Genomic DNA, 20,886 nt, shown 5'->3' with positions numbered 1-20,886 from the left:
GCAAAAATGATTTTGATAAGTAACTGTAATCTGACTATTGTATTTGAAATAGCAACGCGTTATATTATTCGTTACAGAAAAAAGTGGTCGACGTCAGTAACGTTACTGACATCACTGGCCAAAACATCCTCTAAGGGGGGAAACATTTCCACTGATCCCCGCTCCACACGCGCACCCCACAGTACCAACTTTTTCCTAAATCCACAGAGTTGATCGTGTGCGTAAGTTTCTCTCACATCAGTAGACAGCAAGCAGATAGCTTTTCCGGTTTATTTTTTTCCCTCGCACCGCGCCTCCCCTAAAGTGCTCTGGCGCCCCCCAGGGGAGGCGCGCCTCACACTTTGAAAACCGCCGTACTAAAACATTTACACTAGAAACTAGAACAACACATTTGGTACCATTTTGTGTTTTTGCAGTGGTTTTGTTTTTTGAATCTTCCTACAAATCCATCCCCAGTTTTTAGTGTCTTGAATATTTAATATTCTGTTTTCAGTTTAATGGGAAGATTGAAACAATAAATATAATTTTTCTTCGTGTGTTTTCATCCTGCGGTCGATGTTTAAATGTTTTACAGAAATTGATATTCTCTACATTAAATTCAACCAAACTGTTTACTCCCTGTTCCTGTTCTAACTTCAGGTTGTGGTATTTTCTCTCGTCTCATTCAGCATCATGTGGTGGCGTTCCACCAGGCAGGACCTCCGGCTCCCTGGGATTTAACTGCACATCTCTGATTTAAACTGGACCGCCTGCAATCAGTTTGGGTGAATTTTCCCGACATGACATGCTGATCTGAGCGGGGCTTCACCTTGACTATTCTCTGACTAAGCCGGGATAAATAAATTCTTGCAGACGATGTAGTAGCCGTTGTTTCCTGAGAGCTCCTGTTGTTGCGATGGCCGCTGCCAGCTCTCCAGAGAAGCATCAGCCGCTGCTGCAGCTCCAGGAGGTGGACTCCAGCCGAGTCGGCAGTCGCATGTTGTCTCCTGCTTTGACCCACGAAGCCTGCCAGCCCATCTGCATCCCGGCGCCGTACACCGATCTGGGCCACGACTTCACCCCCATCTCTTTCTACAGTCCAACAATTTTCAGCTACGCTGGCCAGAGCATTTCAGAGTGTCAGTCTGTCCATCCGTCACTGAGCGCCTCTTTGTTCTGGCCCAGGAGCGGCCATGTTGGAGCGGCCCTGCCGCTGCACCGCTCCCCGGGCCGAGCCCAGCACGGCCAGGCCGTCCAGAACCCCTGGGAGAACGTCCTGACCAGCAGGTAGGCCGGGAAACGCCCAGAATGCCACATGCATTGATGCACTTCCAAGAGTTTTTTTGTTTGTTTACTAATATTTTTAGTTTTCAATCAACCAACACAAAGGTCACATTCACTCAGCAGCAATGGGGCCCAAATCCGCTTTTTCTTGCCCGTATGAGACCCGGAACGTTCCAACAGTACAACTGAATATTAGGGCCATTGTATACGGAATAATAATAAGAGTAAATTTCTGCCGTAAAGCTCAGAAAATTTAAGTTTAATCTTAGAAATTTTATAGAAAAAAAAACTTGGAAAGTTGAAAATTTTCAACTTTTCAAATTCAGAAATGTCTTCGTTTGTTCTAGAAATTCTGAGATTAAAATAAAAACTCCTGGGTTTTTTTCCTTCTTGAAACTTTTTGACTTTTGAAAATTTCTGAGTCTGAGAAGTTGAAAACTTCAGACTCTCTAAGTTTTTGGGGTTTTTCTAAAGCATTTCTGAGACCAAAATAAAAACTTCTGTTTTGTTTTTTTTTTACTTGTTAATCTTTGATTTTTGGAGCTCAGAAATTTCCATGTTCTTTTTTTCTAGCTTTTTTTTTTTTTTTTTTTTTTTTTTTTTACTTTTCAAACTCAAAAATGAAAAAAAAAAAATTCTGAGATTACAAAAAGGGGATATTTTCTTTCAATTTTTTTTATTTTTGGAGCTCAGAAATGTCCATGATTTTTCTAGAAATTTTTTTTTCTCTAACAAACTCAAATTTTTTGAGTTTTGGAGCTCAGAAATTTCCACACTTTTAAAAAATTTCAAAGCCAACTCTCAAAATTCCTGAATTTAAATTTTTTTGCAGAAATTTACTCCCTTTCTTGTTTTTTATCTACAGCGGCCCCAATATGCCGTTTTGGAATCCATTAGAAAGAAACTAAATTTAATCTCGTCTGTAACATTAGAGTAGCTGCATTTTGAAGGAAAGTCAAACCTTCACTGATGTATTTTTGGGTGCAAATTTATTCATGTTGTGAGTTTTTTTTGGGGGGTTTTTTTGGCAGAAATTAACTTGTTTTTCTATCTGCAATGTCGATTATTTTACATATAAATCCTAGTTTGGGTTTCTGTAATTCCTATCAGCTGGTGATTTTTGAGTGAATTGTTTTTGGTGAGAAACGATGACGTGAAAGTGTCTGTTAGTAAGAGCACGAAGAAGCTGTCGCAGGAGAACGAGGACGCCGTGGTGTCTTCAGGCGGGAAGGGCGACCTTCACTACTGCGCCGTGTGTCACGACTACGCGTCGGGGTATCACTACGGCGTGTGGTCATGTGAGGGCTGCAAGGCCTTCTTCAAGAGGAGCATCCAAGGTGAGACGAAATCAAAAGAAAAAACCCACTATCTGCTTTTTTGTGTTCTTGCTAATCTGTGATTTATGTTTGCCTTTTGAGTCTTTCTACGCTAAACTCCAAGAGTTTACAAACCCATAACTCACCGGGTTAAAAATGTCCGCCTGCGAAGTTTCATCTCTGGAACAGAACCTTAATCCTGCTGTGACCCGTTTGGGTTTTCCCTGTTGGTTTCAACTGAATGTTTTCTCAATCACAAGATGGTGACTTTGTTCAGGACATGGATGATACACCAACTGAACAAACACAAAATCTTACCAGTTGTTTGTGGTTTTTAGTTTTTAGTGCAAATAAAAAGTTTTAATTTGCACTCTAGACCAAAATGTCAGATTATAGGGAATAATTTGAAAATATTTTCTATTATTGCAAATGTTTTTATCCAGACTTTGGTCCAGACAAAACTAGTTAGTTTTTGTCTAACTAGTTTTTGAAGGAAACTAGTTAGACTAGTTAGTTTTGTCTAGACAAAAAGTTTGTTTGACTAAGTTAAAAGTAACTTTTCATTAAGACATAATAGCTTGTTTTTAAGTCGGTAATTTATTAATATTGATAAGTAATAATTCCACTGGCAAATTATTTTACTTTGAACATGGAAAAGTGTATCGTTACAGGTCAGGGGTAGGGAACTCCAGGCCTCGAGAGCCGGTCTCCTGCGACTTTTAGATGTAGCTCAGCTTCAACACACCTGAGTAAAATAATGAGGTCATTAGCAGGACTGGAGAACCTGACAGCACTGAGGAGGAGATTCAGCTGTTGGATTCAGGTGTGTTGAAGCTGAGGTACATCTAAAAGTCGCAGGAGACCTGCTCTCGAGGCCTGGAGTTCCCTACACCTGTTATAGGTGAAATAATCTACCAGAGGAACAAGAACGTTTAAAAAAGAAATCAATATAAAGTGATTATTCATGTTACACAAAATCCTATTTACTATGTTCTGTTGAAAAGTTACCTGTAAGTTTTGTCTAATTTGAGGTATAACAATATATTTGGATTAAAAACTAGATTAAAGTGACTTCGTAATATTTAGAGTTTTTGCAGTGCACAACCCTCCACATTTATTAACAATCCTGGTAAATTTGTCCAGAAATAAGTCAAAACTAACTTACAAGGGACATTTCACCGAGACATAGGAGCTTGTTTTAGATGAATAATTTCTAGTTCCACTCATAAAAATGTTTTAAGTGAAATAATCCAGTAGGAATAATACTTTTCCATCATTATTAAGGAAATATTTACTTAAAACCAGCGGTGGGCAGAGTACTTCAACATGTCTTTACTCAAGTAACAGTAAAAAGAAGTTCAAGAAATTACTGAAGTAGGAGTGAAATAATTTTTAGTAAAAGGTTCACTGAACTACTGAGTAACTGATCAAATTATCAATTATTTAAAAATTACATAATCAAATGGACTAAAATGTAAAGTTAAGTGGAAATTTTGGTATTTTAAGCACAAAAATGGCAATAATTCAGACAAACAAACAAACAAAAAAATTCCATTTCAGTTTTTTAAAATAAATATTTTTATGAAACTTTAACACAAACTGCAGGTCTGGTGCATATTTGATTAAATAAAACATTCTTGTTTTTCATTTAGTGGGTAGAAAATCCAGAGATTTTACTCGGGTAAGAGTAACAAAAATACTCAAAAGTAGTAAAAGTACAGAGTAGTAAAAGTTTTCCTCCTAAAAGTAAATTTTTTCAAAAACGTTCCTCAAGTAAATGTAACCCAGCTCTGATTAATACTGATTTACAAGTAACTTTTCTGCAAGAGCACTAAGACATTCACACTTGAAACTAAACCAAAGCCATTATTTTTTGCAGTGTAGGCTGCGGCGTCCTGCAGCGTTTCTGATGCGACTCTGATTCAGCACCTCTGGGTCAAATAATGACGTCAATAGCAGAACTCTGGAGAGCTCGGTTCCAGCATGTTGGACCATGTAAAGGCGTCTGTGTCCGGCGCCGGCGTTGAGCTGGTGTTCTGCTTGCTTACCGGTTCTTCCTGTTTCTAAAAAAGCAACAACGAGAACAAGTTGTGTCTTGGCACAAAGTCCTGGCTGGCAACTGGACCAGAGGCGGCTCCAAACATGATTTAAAGACGTCGTCTCTCCGGTGTTTTTGCCACTGTTGAATTCATTTCACGTCCAGTCTGCCTGATTTAACATAAACAAAAGCAAAGGAATGATTCAGCCAGGCAAAAATCACAGCTTCAGTGAATACAACTCTGATTCTGACCATCAGCATCAGTCGGTCAAAACTGAACTCCATTAAAACGAGAACAAAATATGGAAAATTAAACATTCACTTTCTCTTCTTTTTCATAAAGTAACAAATTCACATCTTGTATGTTTTGTGTTTCTTTTAGGTCATAACGACTACATCTGTCCAGCAACCAATCAGTGCACTATAGATAAGAACCGACGCAAGAGCTGCCAAGCGTGTCGCCTTCGCAAATGCTACGAAGTTGGCATGACCAAATGTGGTTCGTCGGGCTTTTACTTTATTTCTTTAACTGCCACTAACTAATCCAACATATTCCACAGAAAAGAGTTTGTGGTATAATTTGTATTGATTGGAAAACTATTTTAATTTGCAAATTATGTAAATGATATAAGAGCTTGTTTTAAGTTAATAATTACTTAATATTAATTGATGATAAAGTACTATTTCCATCGGCAGATTATTTCACTTATAACAAGATATTTTCCCCACATCATAAGTGAAATAATCTGCAGGTGGAAATAGGTCTGGGTTGCTAGGTGACAGGCCGGGCTTGACTGGCGTTGCTAGGTAACAGCGCTAATGGAACCAGAACTTTTTTTATCAATATTAAGAGTTATTTTCTTAAATCAAGCTCCTATAGCTTGGTGAAGTTAGTTTTGTCTCATTTCAGGTGTAAAAAGATATTTGCAATATAAATTAGACTATAAATACTTGGTAAGATTTTTTTTTTCAGTGTACTTTCACATTTTTATCAATGGAAACCAGAACATAACCTCCAAATCCTTTTGACATGTTTATAAATGACTTATGATGCATATATTTTTTTTTCTTTTACATATTTTCTCAAAAAAAAGTTTATTTTTGTGAAAAATCTAAATTAACACTGCAAAAACAAAATCTTACCAAGTATTTCTGTTCCAATTTCTTAGTGCAGATATCTTATTACACTTAAAATAAGACAAAACTAATTTACAAGTATTTTTTACAGCAAATATAGGAGCTTGATTTGACTAAATAATTCTTTAATATTAATTTTTATTTTATTTTATTTTTTTAAAGTAAAAAAAGTTCTAGTTCCACTGGCAGATTATTTCACTTTTATATAACAAGACATTTTCTCATGTTATTAAAATAATCTGCAGGTAGAACTAGAACTGGGTTGCTAGGTGACGGGCTGGGCTTGGCAGGCGTTGCTAGGTAACGGGGCCAGGGGAACTAGAACTTTTGGTAACACTTTATTTGACAGGGTGTGCAAAAGATTAACATAACACCTGCCATAAACATGAAGGAGTCTTTATGAATGTCTGTGACTGTTGTCAGGAAGTGAGATTCAGTAAATTACTTTGCATTAAATTGTCATTATTTACAAAATTATGCAAAGTTGACACTTTTGATGGGTTTTTAATGCAACTTTTAGAGTAACTTTGCAATAAAAGTGTAATTTACTGAATGGTACTTAATGACAACAGTCATAGACGTTGATAAAGACTCCTTCATGTTCATGACAGTCAGTCTTATGTCAAAGTTTTACTGAACTTTTTCATCAATATTAAGGAATTGTTCACTTAAATCAAGCTCCTATATCTTGCTGAAAAGTTACTTGTAACTTAATTTTATCTTATTTCAAGTGTAAAAAGATATTTGCACCAGAATTACTTTTATTAGATTTTGTGTTTTTACAGTGAAAAGCCTGGAGTAATTAAGTGTGGGTTCTGGTTTTGAAGGGATCCGAAAGGAGCGTGGGAACTGCAGGAGCACGCTGGTGAGGCGGGTGACCCGGTTGTCCGCCCAGGGGCGAATCAGCAGACCCAGGGTGATGAGCAGGCCGGTGGAGGGTTCGTTAAACGAGCCTGTAGAACCTGGACTGACGCCGGAGCAGCTGATCGAGCGGATCGTGGAGGCGGAGCCGCCGGACATCTACCTCATGAAGGACATGAAGAGGCCGCTGACGGAGGCGGACGTGATGATGTCACTCACCAACCTGGCTGACAAGGAGCTGGTTCACATGATCGGCTGGGCCAAGAAGATTCCAGGTACGGGTCGGCGGCCGGAGCCCCGTTCAGATCGGCCAACAGCAGAACTTAGGATGTAACTTAGGGACGCACAGATCCGCTTTTCACTTCCGGTTCCGATGTCTGAAGTTTAGTATCGACTGATCCGATTCAGGAAAAACATCAGTGAACTGACGGAAGACCTTCCTTCTTTTGGACCGACATAAATGTACTGAATTATCCATTTATTTGGTAATTTTGCACCAGTACAGAACATTTAATTTAACATTTTTTATTTATGTATCAAGTTTCTCAATCTGGGACCGGAGTCCAAAAACAAGCAATGTGACGGTAATATCTTCCTAAATATCTTCATCATTCTGGTCAAAAAACAACTTTAATTTGTTCAATTAGGAGTAAGAAAATAAGAAACCAAAAACAATTGATTTTTGTCAGTTTTTGTGTGTAATATGTGATTATATTTTTAGAAAAATGAATTACAAAAAATAGAATTATTTGTATTTTCCAGAAAAAAGTTCAATTAGGAATTAAAAAAATAATGTATCAAATACTTTACTGATCCCTAAGGAAAAGTAAATGTTCTTCTAACTGATTAATTAAAATTCTTCAGTGTTACTGTAGATTAGCAATAATCTAGCAGGAATAAATGCAGATATTTATCAGTTCGTTGTAAATGGAGCAAAATGAATCTGCTGCAGCAGCAAAATCTAAATATTTCATAAAATTAAATCTTTTATTCTCATGATTTTTGCTAAGAAATGAATCCTGTAAATGAAATAGTTTTTATGTAAATGGAGAGCTTCCAGTTTGTAGTTGTTAAAGATTTTGGAGTGATTTGTTTTTACTGGACGGTTCTGATATTTATTACCAAATCATCTTCAGGAGAAAAGTCCAGATCTGTTGTAATGTGTCCGGTGAATCCAGCCACTGTCTCTGCTTTATGTAGCATGTGAAACCTTCCTCCTCAAATTAAAACGTGAAACTGAGCGAATGTTTGGAGCAAACGCCACTTTATCAAATTAGACTCTTTCAGGCTGAAATTAAATGACTCATCACCATTTTACAGCTGTGGTAAAAATCAAACAAATGTGCTTCACATGAGCAGAAAAATATCCAAAACAAACCAGTTTGTAAAATGAGCCTGGCTTTTTTTGTTTTGTTTTTGTGTGAATAAGAATATTTTCTTTCCACATTCGGAGGCGTTCGCTGGCCGTCAGTCATGAGGAAGTCTGCGATGCCTCAGACTTCCTCCGCACGTCGTTGACGATCCTTCGCAGAAACCGTCTGTTTAGCGTCGTCACGATGCTGCGGGACAGGAATAAAAAAATCTAATAGATCTGACTTTAATCTCAGGATTATGACTTTTCACAAAATTCTGACTGAATTATGATTTTTCATCTCAAAATTTCTGTGAATTTTGACTTTTCATCTCAGGATTCAGACATTTAATCTCAGAATTTTGTCTTTTGTTCTCAGAAGTCAGATTTCTGAGACTCTGGTTTTTCTCCTCCCAAAGTTCTTATCATTCAAAATGCCTCAAAGCTAAACTAAAAAAAGACCAAGACAGAAAAAGCTCCAACCCGAACACTAATTTCTTGTTTTTTACTGAGATGCCTGACTTTAGTCTCTTCTTAGATTTCTGCTTCTCTTTAGATCCGCACTGACATCTTTAGTGGCGCTAAACGTTTGTCAGGAGTCTCAGGATTGGTTTGCACCATTGGCAGGGAGACATTAACTCAAACTACCGTCGTTCTCCTCAGGCTTTGTGGAGCTCTGTCTGCTGGACCAGGTCCATCTGCTGGAGTGCTGCTGGCTGGAGGTGCTGATGATGGGGTTGATGTGGAGATCCTTGGACCATCCAGGGAAACTCATCTTCTCCCCCGACCTCTGCCTGAGCCGGTACCACTACCGCTTGGATTCAGATCTTAAGATTTATCACCTTATTACGGTTCATTTTCTGTTTTATTCTGTTGATTCGAAGATTTTCCAAACGCATAATAAGCAAAATCTCTTCTCTACACCGAGTCAAATTCTAAATGCCGTTCCCAAAGCTTCAACTTCAACCCTTTTGAGTGGAGAATGAATGAAAGCAAAAGGTTGATGCCAGGAAACGAAGCATTCTGCATGAGGAACTGGAACATCTCATTCTAGACGGCCAAACATCAGAGCCAGAATTACACAAGAAGAGTTCTGAGTGCCGCCACAGAAAAAAAACAAAAGCCTATTGTTGTCGGAGGACATTTAACCAAATATTTCAGTTGGTGCTTTTATATATTAGGGCTACAGTTAACGATTATTTGAGTAATTGATTCATCTACCGATTATTTGTACAAGTAAAGGGATAAACATTGGACACATTCTGCAGATTTTTCATTTATACAATTTTAGAAATACATTAAATATCCAAATAAACAACCTAATTCAATTTTAAATAAGAATTTATTTTTTTTAAATCCAAAATTCAAATTTTGTATGTTTTTCATGCAGTTTTGGGATAATTATTACAAAATGTCCTGTTTTGAGTGGATTACTTACTAAATTATTTGAAGGTTATTTCAGAAATCGATTTTTCACGATTAATCATTTCTGATCTGGTATGTTTGATCCTGTATTGATTACAAAAAAACACACTAAATTTAAATTTGTGCACCGCACTGCAAAACAACTAAAAAAACTAAATCTTACAAAGTATATTTGTTCTTATTTTTAGTGCAAATACCTTAGAAAAATGAAATAAGACAAAATGAACTCACAAGTAACTTTAAAGCAAAAACAGGAGCTTTTTGAGTCAATTATTGATTTAATATTGGCAAAAAAAGTGCTAGTTTCGCTTATTTTATGTAGATAAATAAAATATATTTTCTGCCTTATTTTCATCATTTTTGTTTGCATTGTAGAATTTTAGATGGAAATATTTCTTCTTTAAATTTTGTTGTGGTTTGACTTGTTTTTAAATTCCTGAAGTTTAAATCTGTGTTTTTAAAACATCACTGAAATACAAATGCTGATATTTCTGTAGATTATAGCATCAATTTAATTTTATACTAATGCTTTGCTATAAGATTATTTCACTCAACATTTTTCTCAATTCGTAAGGAAAATAATCTGCCTGTAGAAGCAGAACTTAAGGAATGATTTACTTTTCTGTCTTGCTAAAGTTACTTATAATTTAGTTCTGTCTTATGTCAAGTTTCAAGATATTTGCATTAAAATTAGACAAAAATAATTTGCTACAAAAAAAACTCAGAAATTTTGATAAATATTAGAAATTTTTGTCAAATCATGGAAAGTCAGAAAGTTGCTAGGAAAAAAACTCAAATTTAGATAAATTTAATAGAAAAAAAGCTTGGAAATTTGAATTGGATCTAAAATTGACATTTCCATGCACTGCAGAAAGTATTACAAAGTATTTCTTTTGTCTAGTTTTATGTCCTTTTCTCATTAGTAATTAAAACAAGCTCCTCTTTCTTGCTGGAAAGTTAGTTTTATCTTATTTCAAGTGAACTAAGTTATTTGCACAAAACTAAACCAAAAACACTTGGTAGGATTTTGTGTTTTTGCAGTGTGGTGAGTCGACGCAAGCTGCACGTTAATGTTTGGTCAGATTTGTGCAGATATACAGACACAATTTACTTTCATTGCTGTGATTATTTCAAATGGTCAGGTTTTCTCCAGGCTTTCTGACCTTTTCTTTGGATGTTTTGCTTTGGTTCTGATGAGACAGATTGTCCTGAACTGTTCTGCATAAATGCCAGGGTTTACAGCGGTGTGTGTGTGTGTGTGTGGCAGGGAGGAGGGCAGCTGCGTCCAGGGCTTCGTGGAGATCTTCGACATGCTGATCGCCGCCACGTCCAGAGTGCGAGAGCTCAAGCTGACGAGGGAGGAGTACGTCTGCCTCAAGGCCATGATCCTCCTCAATTCCAGTGAGTGAAGCGCGTCATCGTGGGCCGACGTTCGCTGCTGCTGGCGTCACAGATGAAACATGGCCGCCTGTTTCACTGGAGGCTCAGCAGGAGCCGAACCAAAAGGGAAAAAAACTCAAAAAAACAGCGTTTCCTGTCGGGGTTTCTGCTCTGATGAATACCAGGTTTCATCACAGTTTGTTTTATTTTACTAAATGGAAAGAAAGCAATAAGTGAAACACACAGCCTGGGTGTGTTTGTTTAAAGGAGTTTATTTTAAAAAATTGGGGTTTTTGGAAGGTTTTGGTGATGTGAGATTTTACACATGAAAGAAATAATCAAGGATTATCAAAAGTGCTCAGATTTGTGGTTTAACTACAGATATACAGAATCCTACAGAAGATCAAGACCTCAGGAAAGAAAAAAAAACTGATTTTACAGAAATGGGACTTTAAGAATTCTGACAATTTCAGAATTTTGTCTTTATTTGTTTAATTCTGACTTTTTCTCAGAATTTTTATTTTTATCTCAGAATTCTGATTCCTCCTCTCAAATTTTGATCTTAATCTCAGAATTTTGACTTTTTTTTTCTTAGAATTTTGACTTTTATTTCAGAATTCAGATTTTTTTTTTTTTTTCTCCCCTTGAAATTTTGACTTCAATCTCAGAATTTTGACTTTTAATCTTAGGAAAAAAGTCATTCTTGTTTCTTCTTTTTCCAGCGGCCCTAATCCTCTTCCATAAAGTTTTACTTTCTGTCTCAAAATGACTTTAATCTCCGGAGGACATTTCTTCCACATTTGCTCTGACGCGTGTCTTATTCGCCTCATTAGTGTCTCTGTTGCTGCGCTAGGTGAGGATGAGATGGAACGCCACAAACATCTGGACTGCTTAACATTTTATTGCTTCTTCGAAATACGCCCGAGTCGGCAGAATTCTCCAAATAGTTCTGAGAAGAGAGCTTTGTCTTGTTCAAAAAAAAGAGGGAGAAAAATGTAGCAAAAACCCTGAATGCTCCTAGAAAAGCAGCTTAAGGGTGAAAGTTGGCAAAATGACCAGTGAAGAAACGGCAGCTTCACTGTTTCACGGCGGCAGGAAGAGAAAATGATCAACAAGAGGAAGGCAGGCGGTCAAAATCCCACAGAATAAACCAAATAAATCTAAAAAATATTGCAATTGAGCTTCAGTTGCAAGAGTCAGTTTAAAAATGACTTCATGTAAACTGCATAAAAATAAAAATCCTAGAGGAAACCCTGTAATAATTATTGTAGATGGAAAAAAGGAGTAAATTTTCACCAAAACATCAAAAAAAAAAAAAAAAAAAACTTAAATAAATTTCTGAAATGTTCATCTTCAAAATTTTAAAGGGGAAAAAATATGGAAATTTTTGAGTGTTGAAGATCTAAAAATTGCTAGAAAAAAATACATTTTCCTTTTATACATTTGAGGAAATTTGAGTGAAAAGTCTAAAATTTGTTAGAAAAAATTGACAGAAACCCAGAAATATTATAGAAAAAAACATGAAAGTTTGAGTTTGAAAAATCTAAACTTTGATAGAAAAAATGGCTCAAATATCTTCTGAGTTTTTCAGTAGGAAAAAAACTTTGAAATTTCTCAATTTGGAGATTTTTGAAACTCAGAAATTCCAAAGTTTTTGAAATTCTCAAAAACATTCTTTACTTTTAGAAATCCTAAAACTCAAAGTCAGACATTTCCCTTTTCTTGAAGTTCTGAGTTATTTTGGATCAAATTTACTACGTTTTCCCCCTCATCACTGCTGTAAAACTGGGACTCCGGCTGATAAACTTCAGATGGTCAGATATTTTACCCCAACTTTTCCTAATGAATCCAGTTCAGCTCTTTACATTAGAGCTGCTATTTAATTACAATAAATTAGTTTAGTTTTACAAACATGTTTCTTTTTACTGATTTTGAGTGGCTGGACTTTTGGACATTCCTTAAAGTCCAACATGGTTTGTTTCAGAAGATTTTCCATCCTAGTTGCCAGACTTGACCTCCAGTAAAACCTGTAGTTTCTAAAAGTGAGGAGCTGCTTCTCTATAAACACGAAGAGTTTTTCTCAGGAAGCAGTTTGATAATCATGAGACTCCAGTTTGCATCAAAAGTGACATTTTGTGTCCAGTTTAAATAAGAATTGGTCGTTTTGAACTCTTAAAGTATATATATTTACAGTCGCTACTTGTCGTAACCTTAAATGCTGAAATGTGGCGGTTTGATTGGACCAATAAATGACACAACGGCATGTATGGCCTGGCAGATCCAGCATCCTGACGTGAACCGAATGTGCAGAGTGGAAAAAAACCCATTAAAACCAGCAAAAAAAATGGGTGCAGGGCTCTGTGGGCGTCTTTATGCCAAATCTGGAGCATGCTTCAGGGAGAAATGAAGTGCCTTTTCACTTGTTTTTATGCCCCATAAGTGGCAAACTTGACAGGGAACATTAAGCAGTGTCAAAGGCGGATTAGCAGGACTCTGGCTGTAATTTTAGCAGTTCTGCAGCTGCAGGATGCGGTTACAAATGAATGCGTATTCTGAGAAGGAAATGTCTTCAAGTGCTTTTAAAGAGATTTACTACGTAATAAATTTGTTCACAGCAAATCCATATCGGATTCTTTGAGTGCTTTGTTTTCCGGTCAGATCATTTGATGCCTGAATCGTTGACCTCCATAAACACAAGCTGCGTCTTTCTTCTGCGTTTCACAATCGCGCACTTCTCATTCCTTTTTGCATGCGATTGGTCACAAGAAAAATTATTTATCTGCTTCATTTTTATTTGAACAGAAGCTAAAATTGTTATTTTTAGGTTTTTATTACATTTCACCACAGGAATCACATTAAGCTGACAGTTTCAATCATTTGAAGGTCAGTTTTCCGCTCTCATTTTAAGCTTCATTGTAGCTGTAGGCTTTTTGTCGTCGTTTCTTGGATATGTGGAGTTCGCGCGGCTCACTGTGATCTTCTTTTTGTGACCAGACATGTGCCTGAGCTCAAACGAAGGCAGCGAGGAGCTGCAGAGTCGCTCCAAGCTGCTGCGCCTCCTGGACTCGGTCACCGACGCTCTGGTGTGGGCCATCGCCAAAAGCGGCCTGACCTCCCGCCAGCAGTACACGCGCCTCGCCCACCTCCTGATGCTGCTCTCACACATCCGCCACGTCAGGTAAACTGCTCACCGACTGCAGGCTCCATCCCACAAGAAAAACGCTTTCACGTCGGATTGACTCAAAATGGTGCAAAACTTGTGAAGCGGAAGGAAAGAAGATGCAAATGTACAGCAAGTAAAACTGAAAAAATGTTAACGGCAGCATCATGCTGTGGGGAGGAGATGGATGGAAATAAATAAAGAGTAATTCTGATAGAAAGCTTCCTGGAGGCTACAAAAATGATTACATTTAAAGCTTGAACTGCAATAGAATAGCTTGGAACACTGTGAATATTTAAAGGGGATCTATTACACAAAATTCACATTTTGGACATTTTTATAAGTTTCTGCTACTTCTAAAAAGTGTTGGAAAAAATCCACCCAGTTTTGTTTTTAGCAATAAGTTAACATCTTTGGTGTTGATTCAAAAACCTTCAGATTGTTACCTAGCAACCGAAGCTGAGCTCCAGCGTGTTTGGTCAGCTGTACAATGGCTGCTGGAAAAGGCAAGTTATTTGTTGTCTACTTACAACCAGAAACCACTTATTGCATTCTTGTTGGTTGTGTAGGAGGCAATACTATGATTGCGAACCTTTTTGCAGACATTTTCACAAGCGAGTGTAAATGTTGATTTGAGGCTGCGGCCAGCAGCAGCTAATTTGGATTTGGAGAACGACGCCATCGTCTAAGAATGAGATGGTTGAGTCCCCAAAACTAAAGTTAGAGTAAGAGCAGCACTACTTAATATTTTTACTCAAGAGTAAAAAAGTATCTGGTAAAAGGTGTATATTTAAAAATTACATCATCAGAGGGACCAAAATTTTAAGTTAAGTGGAAATTTTGGTATTTTAAGAACCAAAATAACAATAATTCAGGTCGGAAGCAAAAAAATGTTTCAAAATTATTTTTTTATTAGAAAACTTATTAAACTTGTTGGGGTGCTGTGGTGGCAAAGCACGGCCCACGTATGGAGGCCTTAGTCATTGTGGCGGTGGTCACAAGTTCGATTCCCGGCCTGGTGACATTTGCTCCATGTCTTTCCCTTCTCTGATTACCTTATTTCCTGTTGTACTACTTTCAAATAAACAAAAACTGCAGGTTTGTGTTTGAATTCTCAGTTAAAATATGCTTTTTCATTCAGAAATTTTACTCAAGTAAATGTAGCAATACTTCATAATGAAATTACTCAAGTAAAAGTAGAAACGAGAGTGTAGTAAAAATACTCCAAAATGTACATTTTTGTCAAAAAAGTTACTAAAATAAATGTAACTAGTTACTATCCATCTCTGCTGGTAATACTTTGTACTTTTAGTCCAGACGTTTTAAGACGTATTTTTTGACTTGCCCCTATAATCCAGTAAATATGGTAATCCCAGTAGCATGGATTATAGTTTGTAGTTGTTTTTAAGGGGTGAAAACTTGTAACTTCTTGGCCTTTCTTCTTCCAATGTGCAGCAACAAAGGCATGGACCACCTGCACTGCATGAAGATGAAGAACATCGTGCCTTTGTACGACCTGCTGCTGGAGATGCTGGACGCTCACATCATGCACAGCTCCCGCCTCCCTCGCCGGCCCGCCCAGCAGGAGTCCACGGATCAGCCGGAGCCGGCGTCCGGTGGCGGCCCGTCCAACACCTGGACTCCCAGCAGCGCCGGAGTCGGGGTCGAAGCCCAGTGTTCAGATTAAAGCTCAGATCCGACGACCTCTCACTGGACCGACGCTTTTCGGGAGCAATCTGCAAAGACCGAGAGCTGGATTCTCTGACCACTGGTGAATCTTCAACACACTGTGCACTGCTGCTGGTGAGTTCTCAGAGGACAGACCGGACCTGGAAACAGGCCGTCGTTCTGACACGCAGCGTCAGGACTTTCACCTTCTGAACTCTCGCTTCTAACACATAGGGCTTCATGTTAATCATCGTGGATCACTCAGCCTTCACTGCGACAGACAGTGGTACGTTATTTTACTCCTGTAGAGTTGCGTTGTCACAACTTTTAACAGCAAAGAGAACTCGATTAGATTCAAATAGTATTTTTTTTCTATGATTGAATTTACTGAGAGGGAAAAAAAGCTTTGCAAACCAACCTGGATCTATGTGAAAAAGTACATTTCTCAAAGTTTTTATATAACAATTATCCAAAGATGAGTCAAAGAATAATCCATGAGTTCACAAATTTTTTTTAAATAGATCTACATAAGTGCAGGCCCCACTTAACTTAAAAATTAGGGGAAAAAAATGGGCAAAAATAAATTTAAAGGCCTTTATTATAAAATCAGTTCCAAATATTATACTTAAAATAAAAAGCTTAATTTTGGAATGACCTAAATCTGACAGATTTGCGGCAATTAATCAACTGGAGTATCAAGACTCCAAAAAAAAGGCAATTTGCTGAAATATAATACATAATATAAATATATACATATATAAGATAATACAAAACTGTATTAAAATTTATACATTTTGCATAAAAGATGAAATAAAAGATGTAAATATGTTCTAGTCAAAACTTAAATGAAAAATTTGCAGAATGCCAATTTTTTTTTAAACTGATTATTCATCAAAATAATTACTTGCGGCACTAATTGAGAGTGAAAAAACATGGAAGCTTATTGACTCTTTACAACCACGTCACTAAATCATTGGAGGCGCCATGATGGACGTCGGGAGTGTTGAACAGAGCAACTGGAAAATGTTTTCCTAAGTTGTTTTTGTCAGTTTATTCATGGTTTCTACTTGTTAGAATAATTTGTCCGTGAACATGACACACCTGGTTGGGCTCATAGAGGTGATATTTACAGAAGTTGGTCATGGCTAGTGCAACCGTCCTCGCTCGGTTGTCACCTTCTAGTTGCGACACAGAATAAATCACTCTTCACAATGTGACTTCTAACTGCATGCAAGCGGCCCCACAGCTGAAAAATAAAAGACACTGTTAGTGTCGTGACTGAGTGTTCAGCCACCAACACCAACTGGCGCAGCTCCAACTCATAGGGTCATATTTTTCCAGCCCAACCACGAGAAAACTGTACAAATTATATTCGTAGATATTAGATGTTCTTGCAGTATTTGGTTAATAGTTTAACTAGAAAAATATGACCGCAAGTAAAAAAATAAATAAATAAAAAAAAGTAGTGAAGAGCTGCTTCACTAACACCTACCTCCACCAGCGTTCCTCAGGATTCTGGTGGGGAAGCCGTGAGAGCGCCTGAAGGACCCATTGCATAGTTACTCATCACACCACTAGGTGGTTCTAAACATATGCATCGATTAAAAATCTCATTATAAATACATACTGTTATTATAATTTTGGTTAAAATTCACATATATACACACTTTTCTCTCTACTACACTAGCTTAGAAACCGACCCGTTCCTCCTCCCTCCTGACGTGTTGATCAAATTACCGACTTTGCGTGACGATTTATGTCACTATGTCCTAAACAACGTTTCCCCTTAAACCGGAGCAGCACTAAAAACGGCACAAAAGACGAGATGCTAACCAGTTTTTTCCACACATGCTAGGCTACAAGACTCTGCGGCATCGTCTCCATGGTTACCAACGGTTAGACGCGCACCTTTGCCATAGTGCGATATTTCATATCTGTCATCATAATTACTTATAAAGTAAATTAACGTTAATCTTATTACCTTGTAAAAAGTGTTCACTGCGAATCAGTGATTTCGCCGAGGGCTGACGGTCTTATGATTGACGGCTGCTGTCCATCTCCGCCGTATCTTTCCTCATTAAAAGTTGTTCAATAAAATGGTTTCTATCCCTGTCTATTTGTGCAGCGCCCTATGACCATTTTTAAAGTGAAATCAACTAAATAGAAGCGATATTAGGTTATAGATGTCTGTTTTTAGACGGGCTCTAAAGGAGCGCGATGGTCCGTCATGGCGGAGTGGGCGGAGTTCTGGAGTCCGTGACGTCACGTGCAAAGAGTCAACAGTTTCACATAAAATCAGGTTGGATGTTTTGGTTTCTCTCTAAATAAATTAAATCTTTTTTTTTTTTTTTTTTTTTACATTTAATTTAATCTGGAATATGAAAATTTGACAAAAATAAATAAATAAATCTGTATGGAGGCAATTACTTTTTCACAGCACTGTACATCAAGGCTTGTATTCTTGGAAGTAATTACATTTTCTGCATAAATGACATAAAACCACTAGATTTCTCATCACTCCTCACAGCTTCTTTTTTTTTTTACTGCAGTGTAATTTACAAACAGAAATGCCTTTAAAACGTGTTAGAATTTTAACAGAAATCAGAATTTCTGTTATTTTTTTGCTGTTAATCCTTTAAAAATTAAAGTATTATGAATCAACAAGGCATAAAACGGGATCTGGCGGACAGAAATGTGCACTTATGAAAAAAAAAAACAAGAACGATTCTTAAACTGTAAAGAAAAGAGAATAAAAAGCTGCTACTAGAGCTCCAACCAATAAACTACCACTTTGGTGAAATCTTTTAGATTTTGGCTTAAAAAAAGTTATTTCTTGTCACTTTTTGAGGTAATTATAAAATTATAAAGGACAACCCAGGACCCACGTCTCCTCAGGGCACTTCAGCTACAAAACAACAAAAAAAAAAGTTTAAATGCTTTTCCCCTTTAGCCTGTTTTCCTGAACTGGAAACGTTATTTTAGAAGTATCATTTTAAGTCGAGTTTATGCAAATAAAAACAGTTTTTAAGTGTTTGAAGCCAAGCAGATATAAGATTTTGAAGTAAAATGTCAAATGTCAATGTCAATGTCAATGTCAAATTTATTTATATAGCACTTTAAAACAGGCATAGAAGTTCTCTGTCCGTGTTTATCAAACTCACAAATTCAATGAGATTCAAACACTAGTTCAATTAAATGCCAAGGAATAAAAATGAGTTTTAAGAAGCGATTTAAAATGATCCAGGCTGTGGGCAGATCTAATTTGGAGAGGTAGATTGTTCCATAGAGAAGGAGCAACAGCAGAAAAAGCCCGATCTCCTTTCCTCTTATATAACTTTAAGGTTTGGATGATTGTTGGGTTTTAGGAACACGGACTGAGATTTTAAAAGTTCAGAAAATGTGAGCTAAATGCCATTTAAAGCTTTATAAGTTAATAAGAGAATCTTAAAATCTATTCGATAAAAACAGGCAGCCAATGTAAAGAGGCCAGTATGGGCCTTATATAGTCAGGAGAAACCCTGGAAATATTCCTGTAAATATGCATTCTGGATCATTTGAATTGTGATTTATCCAGACCTCTATATAATGAATTGCAATAATCCAAACGAGATGTGATGAAGGCATGGATAAGTCCTTCAAAGTCTTTTAAACAAAAATAAGATTTAACTTTAGCTAAAATACGCAGGTGATAAAAACTTGATCTAACGACAGAGCTAACTTGTTTATCTAGCTTTAAACAACTATCAAAAGTAAAACCAAGATTCCTAGCAGAGGTCTGACATCACCGTGTAACTCATGGCCTGCAGAATAATTTATGTTCGGCTACTTTAGGTGATTTTTACATGGCGGAGTTCTCTGTCCGTGTTTATCAAACTCACCAAATTCAATGAGATGAAAATAATTTTTATTTCAAGCAGAGGTATGTTGAGGAAGCCGTAACTGTGAATCTACACTGCTTTAGATCTATAACAAACCAGAATTGTTTGCATTTTTTTAATATATAACTTTAAGGTTTGGATGATTGTTGGGTTTTAGGAACTACAGTGTATCAAACTACAGATTCTCAAATTCAGAAAATGTGATAAATGCCAGGAAATGTAAAAAAAAAAAAATCACTTGTAATGGAAGACAATATTAACTCATAAACACAAAGTTAAAAAATAAACGATGCTGAGTCTGGCAGCCCGCCAGGCTTATAATACATCAGGAGAAACCCTGGAAATATTAACATATTAAATATGCATTTTCTTAAATTGTCCCAATCTAATAAAGTTAAAACCTAAAACAGGAAGTTTATTGTCTTTTATAAACAGCTACCAACTTTCATTTTGTTTCACTTTCTCCATTTTTATGACTCAATAATTCAATTCTTACCTCTTCAGTGTAAAGAGGAAAAGTTTTGCAGATGATACTTTCTATAAACAGTAAAAACTATTTGGAATTTGATTTGTTGATTATAATGGGGATGATTTAATAGTGGAAGTTTAAAATGTTGATGTATGAAGCTTATTTTGTTATCCATTTTTAACAGAAAATACTCGCTGAATTGTCCAAAGCAGAAAGAAATATCTGGTTCAACTGATTTTTACAAAAAATGAAAGTTAGGATATCGGTTCCAACAGAACCCCAGTTATTTCTGAAAGTTTATTTTTTTAATGTCCATTTGTAAATGTTCAAACCTGTTTATGGTCGCACTTCTGTTGATTGATGTTATTAAATCAGGCAAATGGAGAATGAAGGAAAACAATTAGGATTTACTAACAGAAAATCAGTCACAAATAAAAAACATTACATTCTGTACACATATATTATTGAATTTCAGCTGTTTGTTTAAAATGTATTCACAAATAATTTTGTTTTGTTCTGGGATTGGGTTTAGCAGGAACTGATATTTTGCAGCTTTGACAATCACTTTAAGATTTACGGTTGTTTACCACAAACGGATCTCTGGACTTCTGCCTTTTTCTCACCTTAAAACAAACCGTATTATGGCTGTGAAGAAAACCACCCCCAGAAAACTGTCGATCTTTGTTCATTTCTGGTGAAAACTTTTAGTAATAAATGTTCAAACCTGTAATATCTGTCGCCTTCTGTTGATTGATGTTATTAAATCAGGCAAATGGAGAATGAAGGGAAACAATTAGGATTTACTAACAGAAAATCAGTCACAAATAAAAAACATTACATTCTGTACACATATATCCTGCTATGTTTTCTGAAATGAATCAAATGTATAAAAACACAAATAATTTTGTTTGCTGGGATTCGGTTTAGCAGGAACAAACAT

At 36.6% G+C, this 20,886-nt stretch overlaps 1 protein-coding gene across 1 annotated transcript in view; it reads left to right on the top strand.

Moving 5' to 3' along the window:
* Positions 1-19,726, top strand: part of esr2a (estrogen receptor 2a) — a 29,636-nt gene extending 9,910 nt beyond the window's left edge. The window contains exons 2-9 of the mRNA XM_044106064.1: positions 669-1,266; positions 2,434-2,600; positions 5,000-5,116; positions 6,582-6,890; positions 8,630-8,768; positions 10,659-10,792; positions 13,766-13,949; positions 15,387-19,726. Coding sequence (XP_043961999.1) covers positions 896-1,266; positions 2,434-2,600; positions 5,000-5,116; positions 6,582-6,890; positions 8,630-8,768; positions 10,659-10,792; positions 13,766-13,949; positions 15,387-15,618 — 1,653 coding nt within the window. The 5' untranslated portion in view covers positions 669-895 and the 3' untranslated portion in view covers positions 15,619-19,726. The remainder of the gene's footprint in view (positions 1-668; positions 1,267-2,433; positions 2,601-4,999; positions 5,117-6,581; positions 6,891-8,629; positions 8,769-10,658; positions 10,793-13,765; positions 13,950-15,386) is intronic.
* The last annotated feature ends 1,160 nt before the right edge of the window (positions 19,727-20,886 follow it).

Source organism: Gambusia affinis, linkage group LG22, assembly GCF_019740435.1.
Source record: "Gambusia affinis linkage group LG22, SWU_Gaff_1.0, whole genome shotgun sequence".
NCBI classification, from domain to species: domain Eukaryota; kingdom Metazoa; phylum Chordata; class Actinopteri; order Cyprinodontiformes; family Poeciliidae; genus Gambusia; species Gambusia affinis.
Note: the sequence above shows the minus strand (reverse complement) of the source record. Positions and strands in the feature narration are given on the sequence as shown.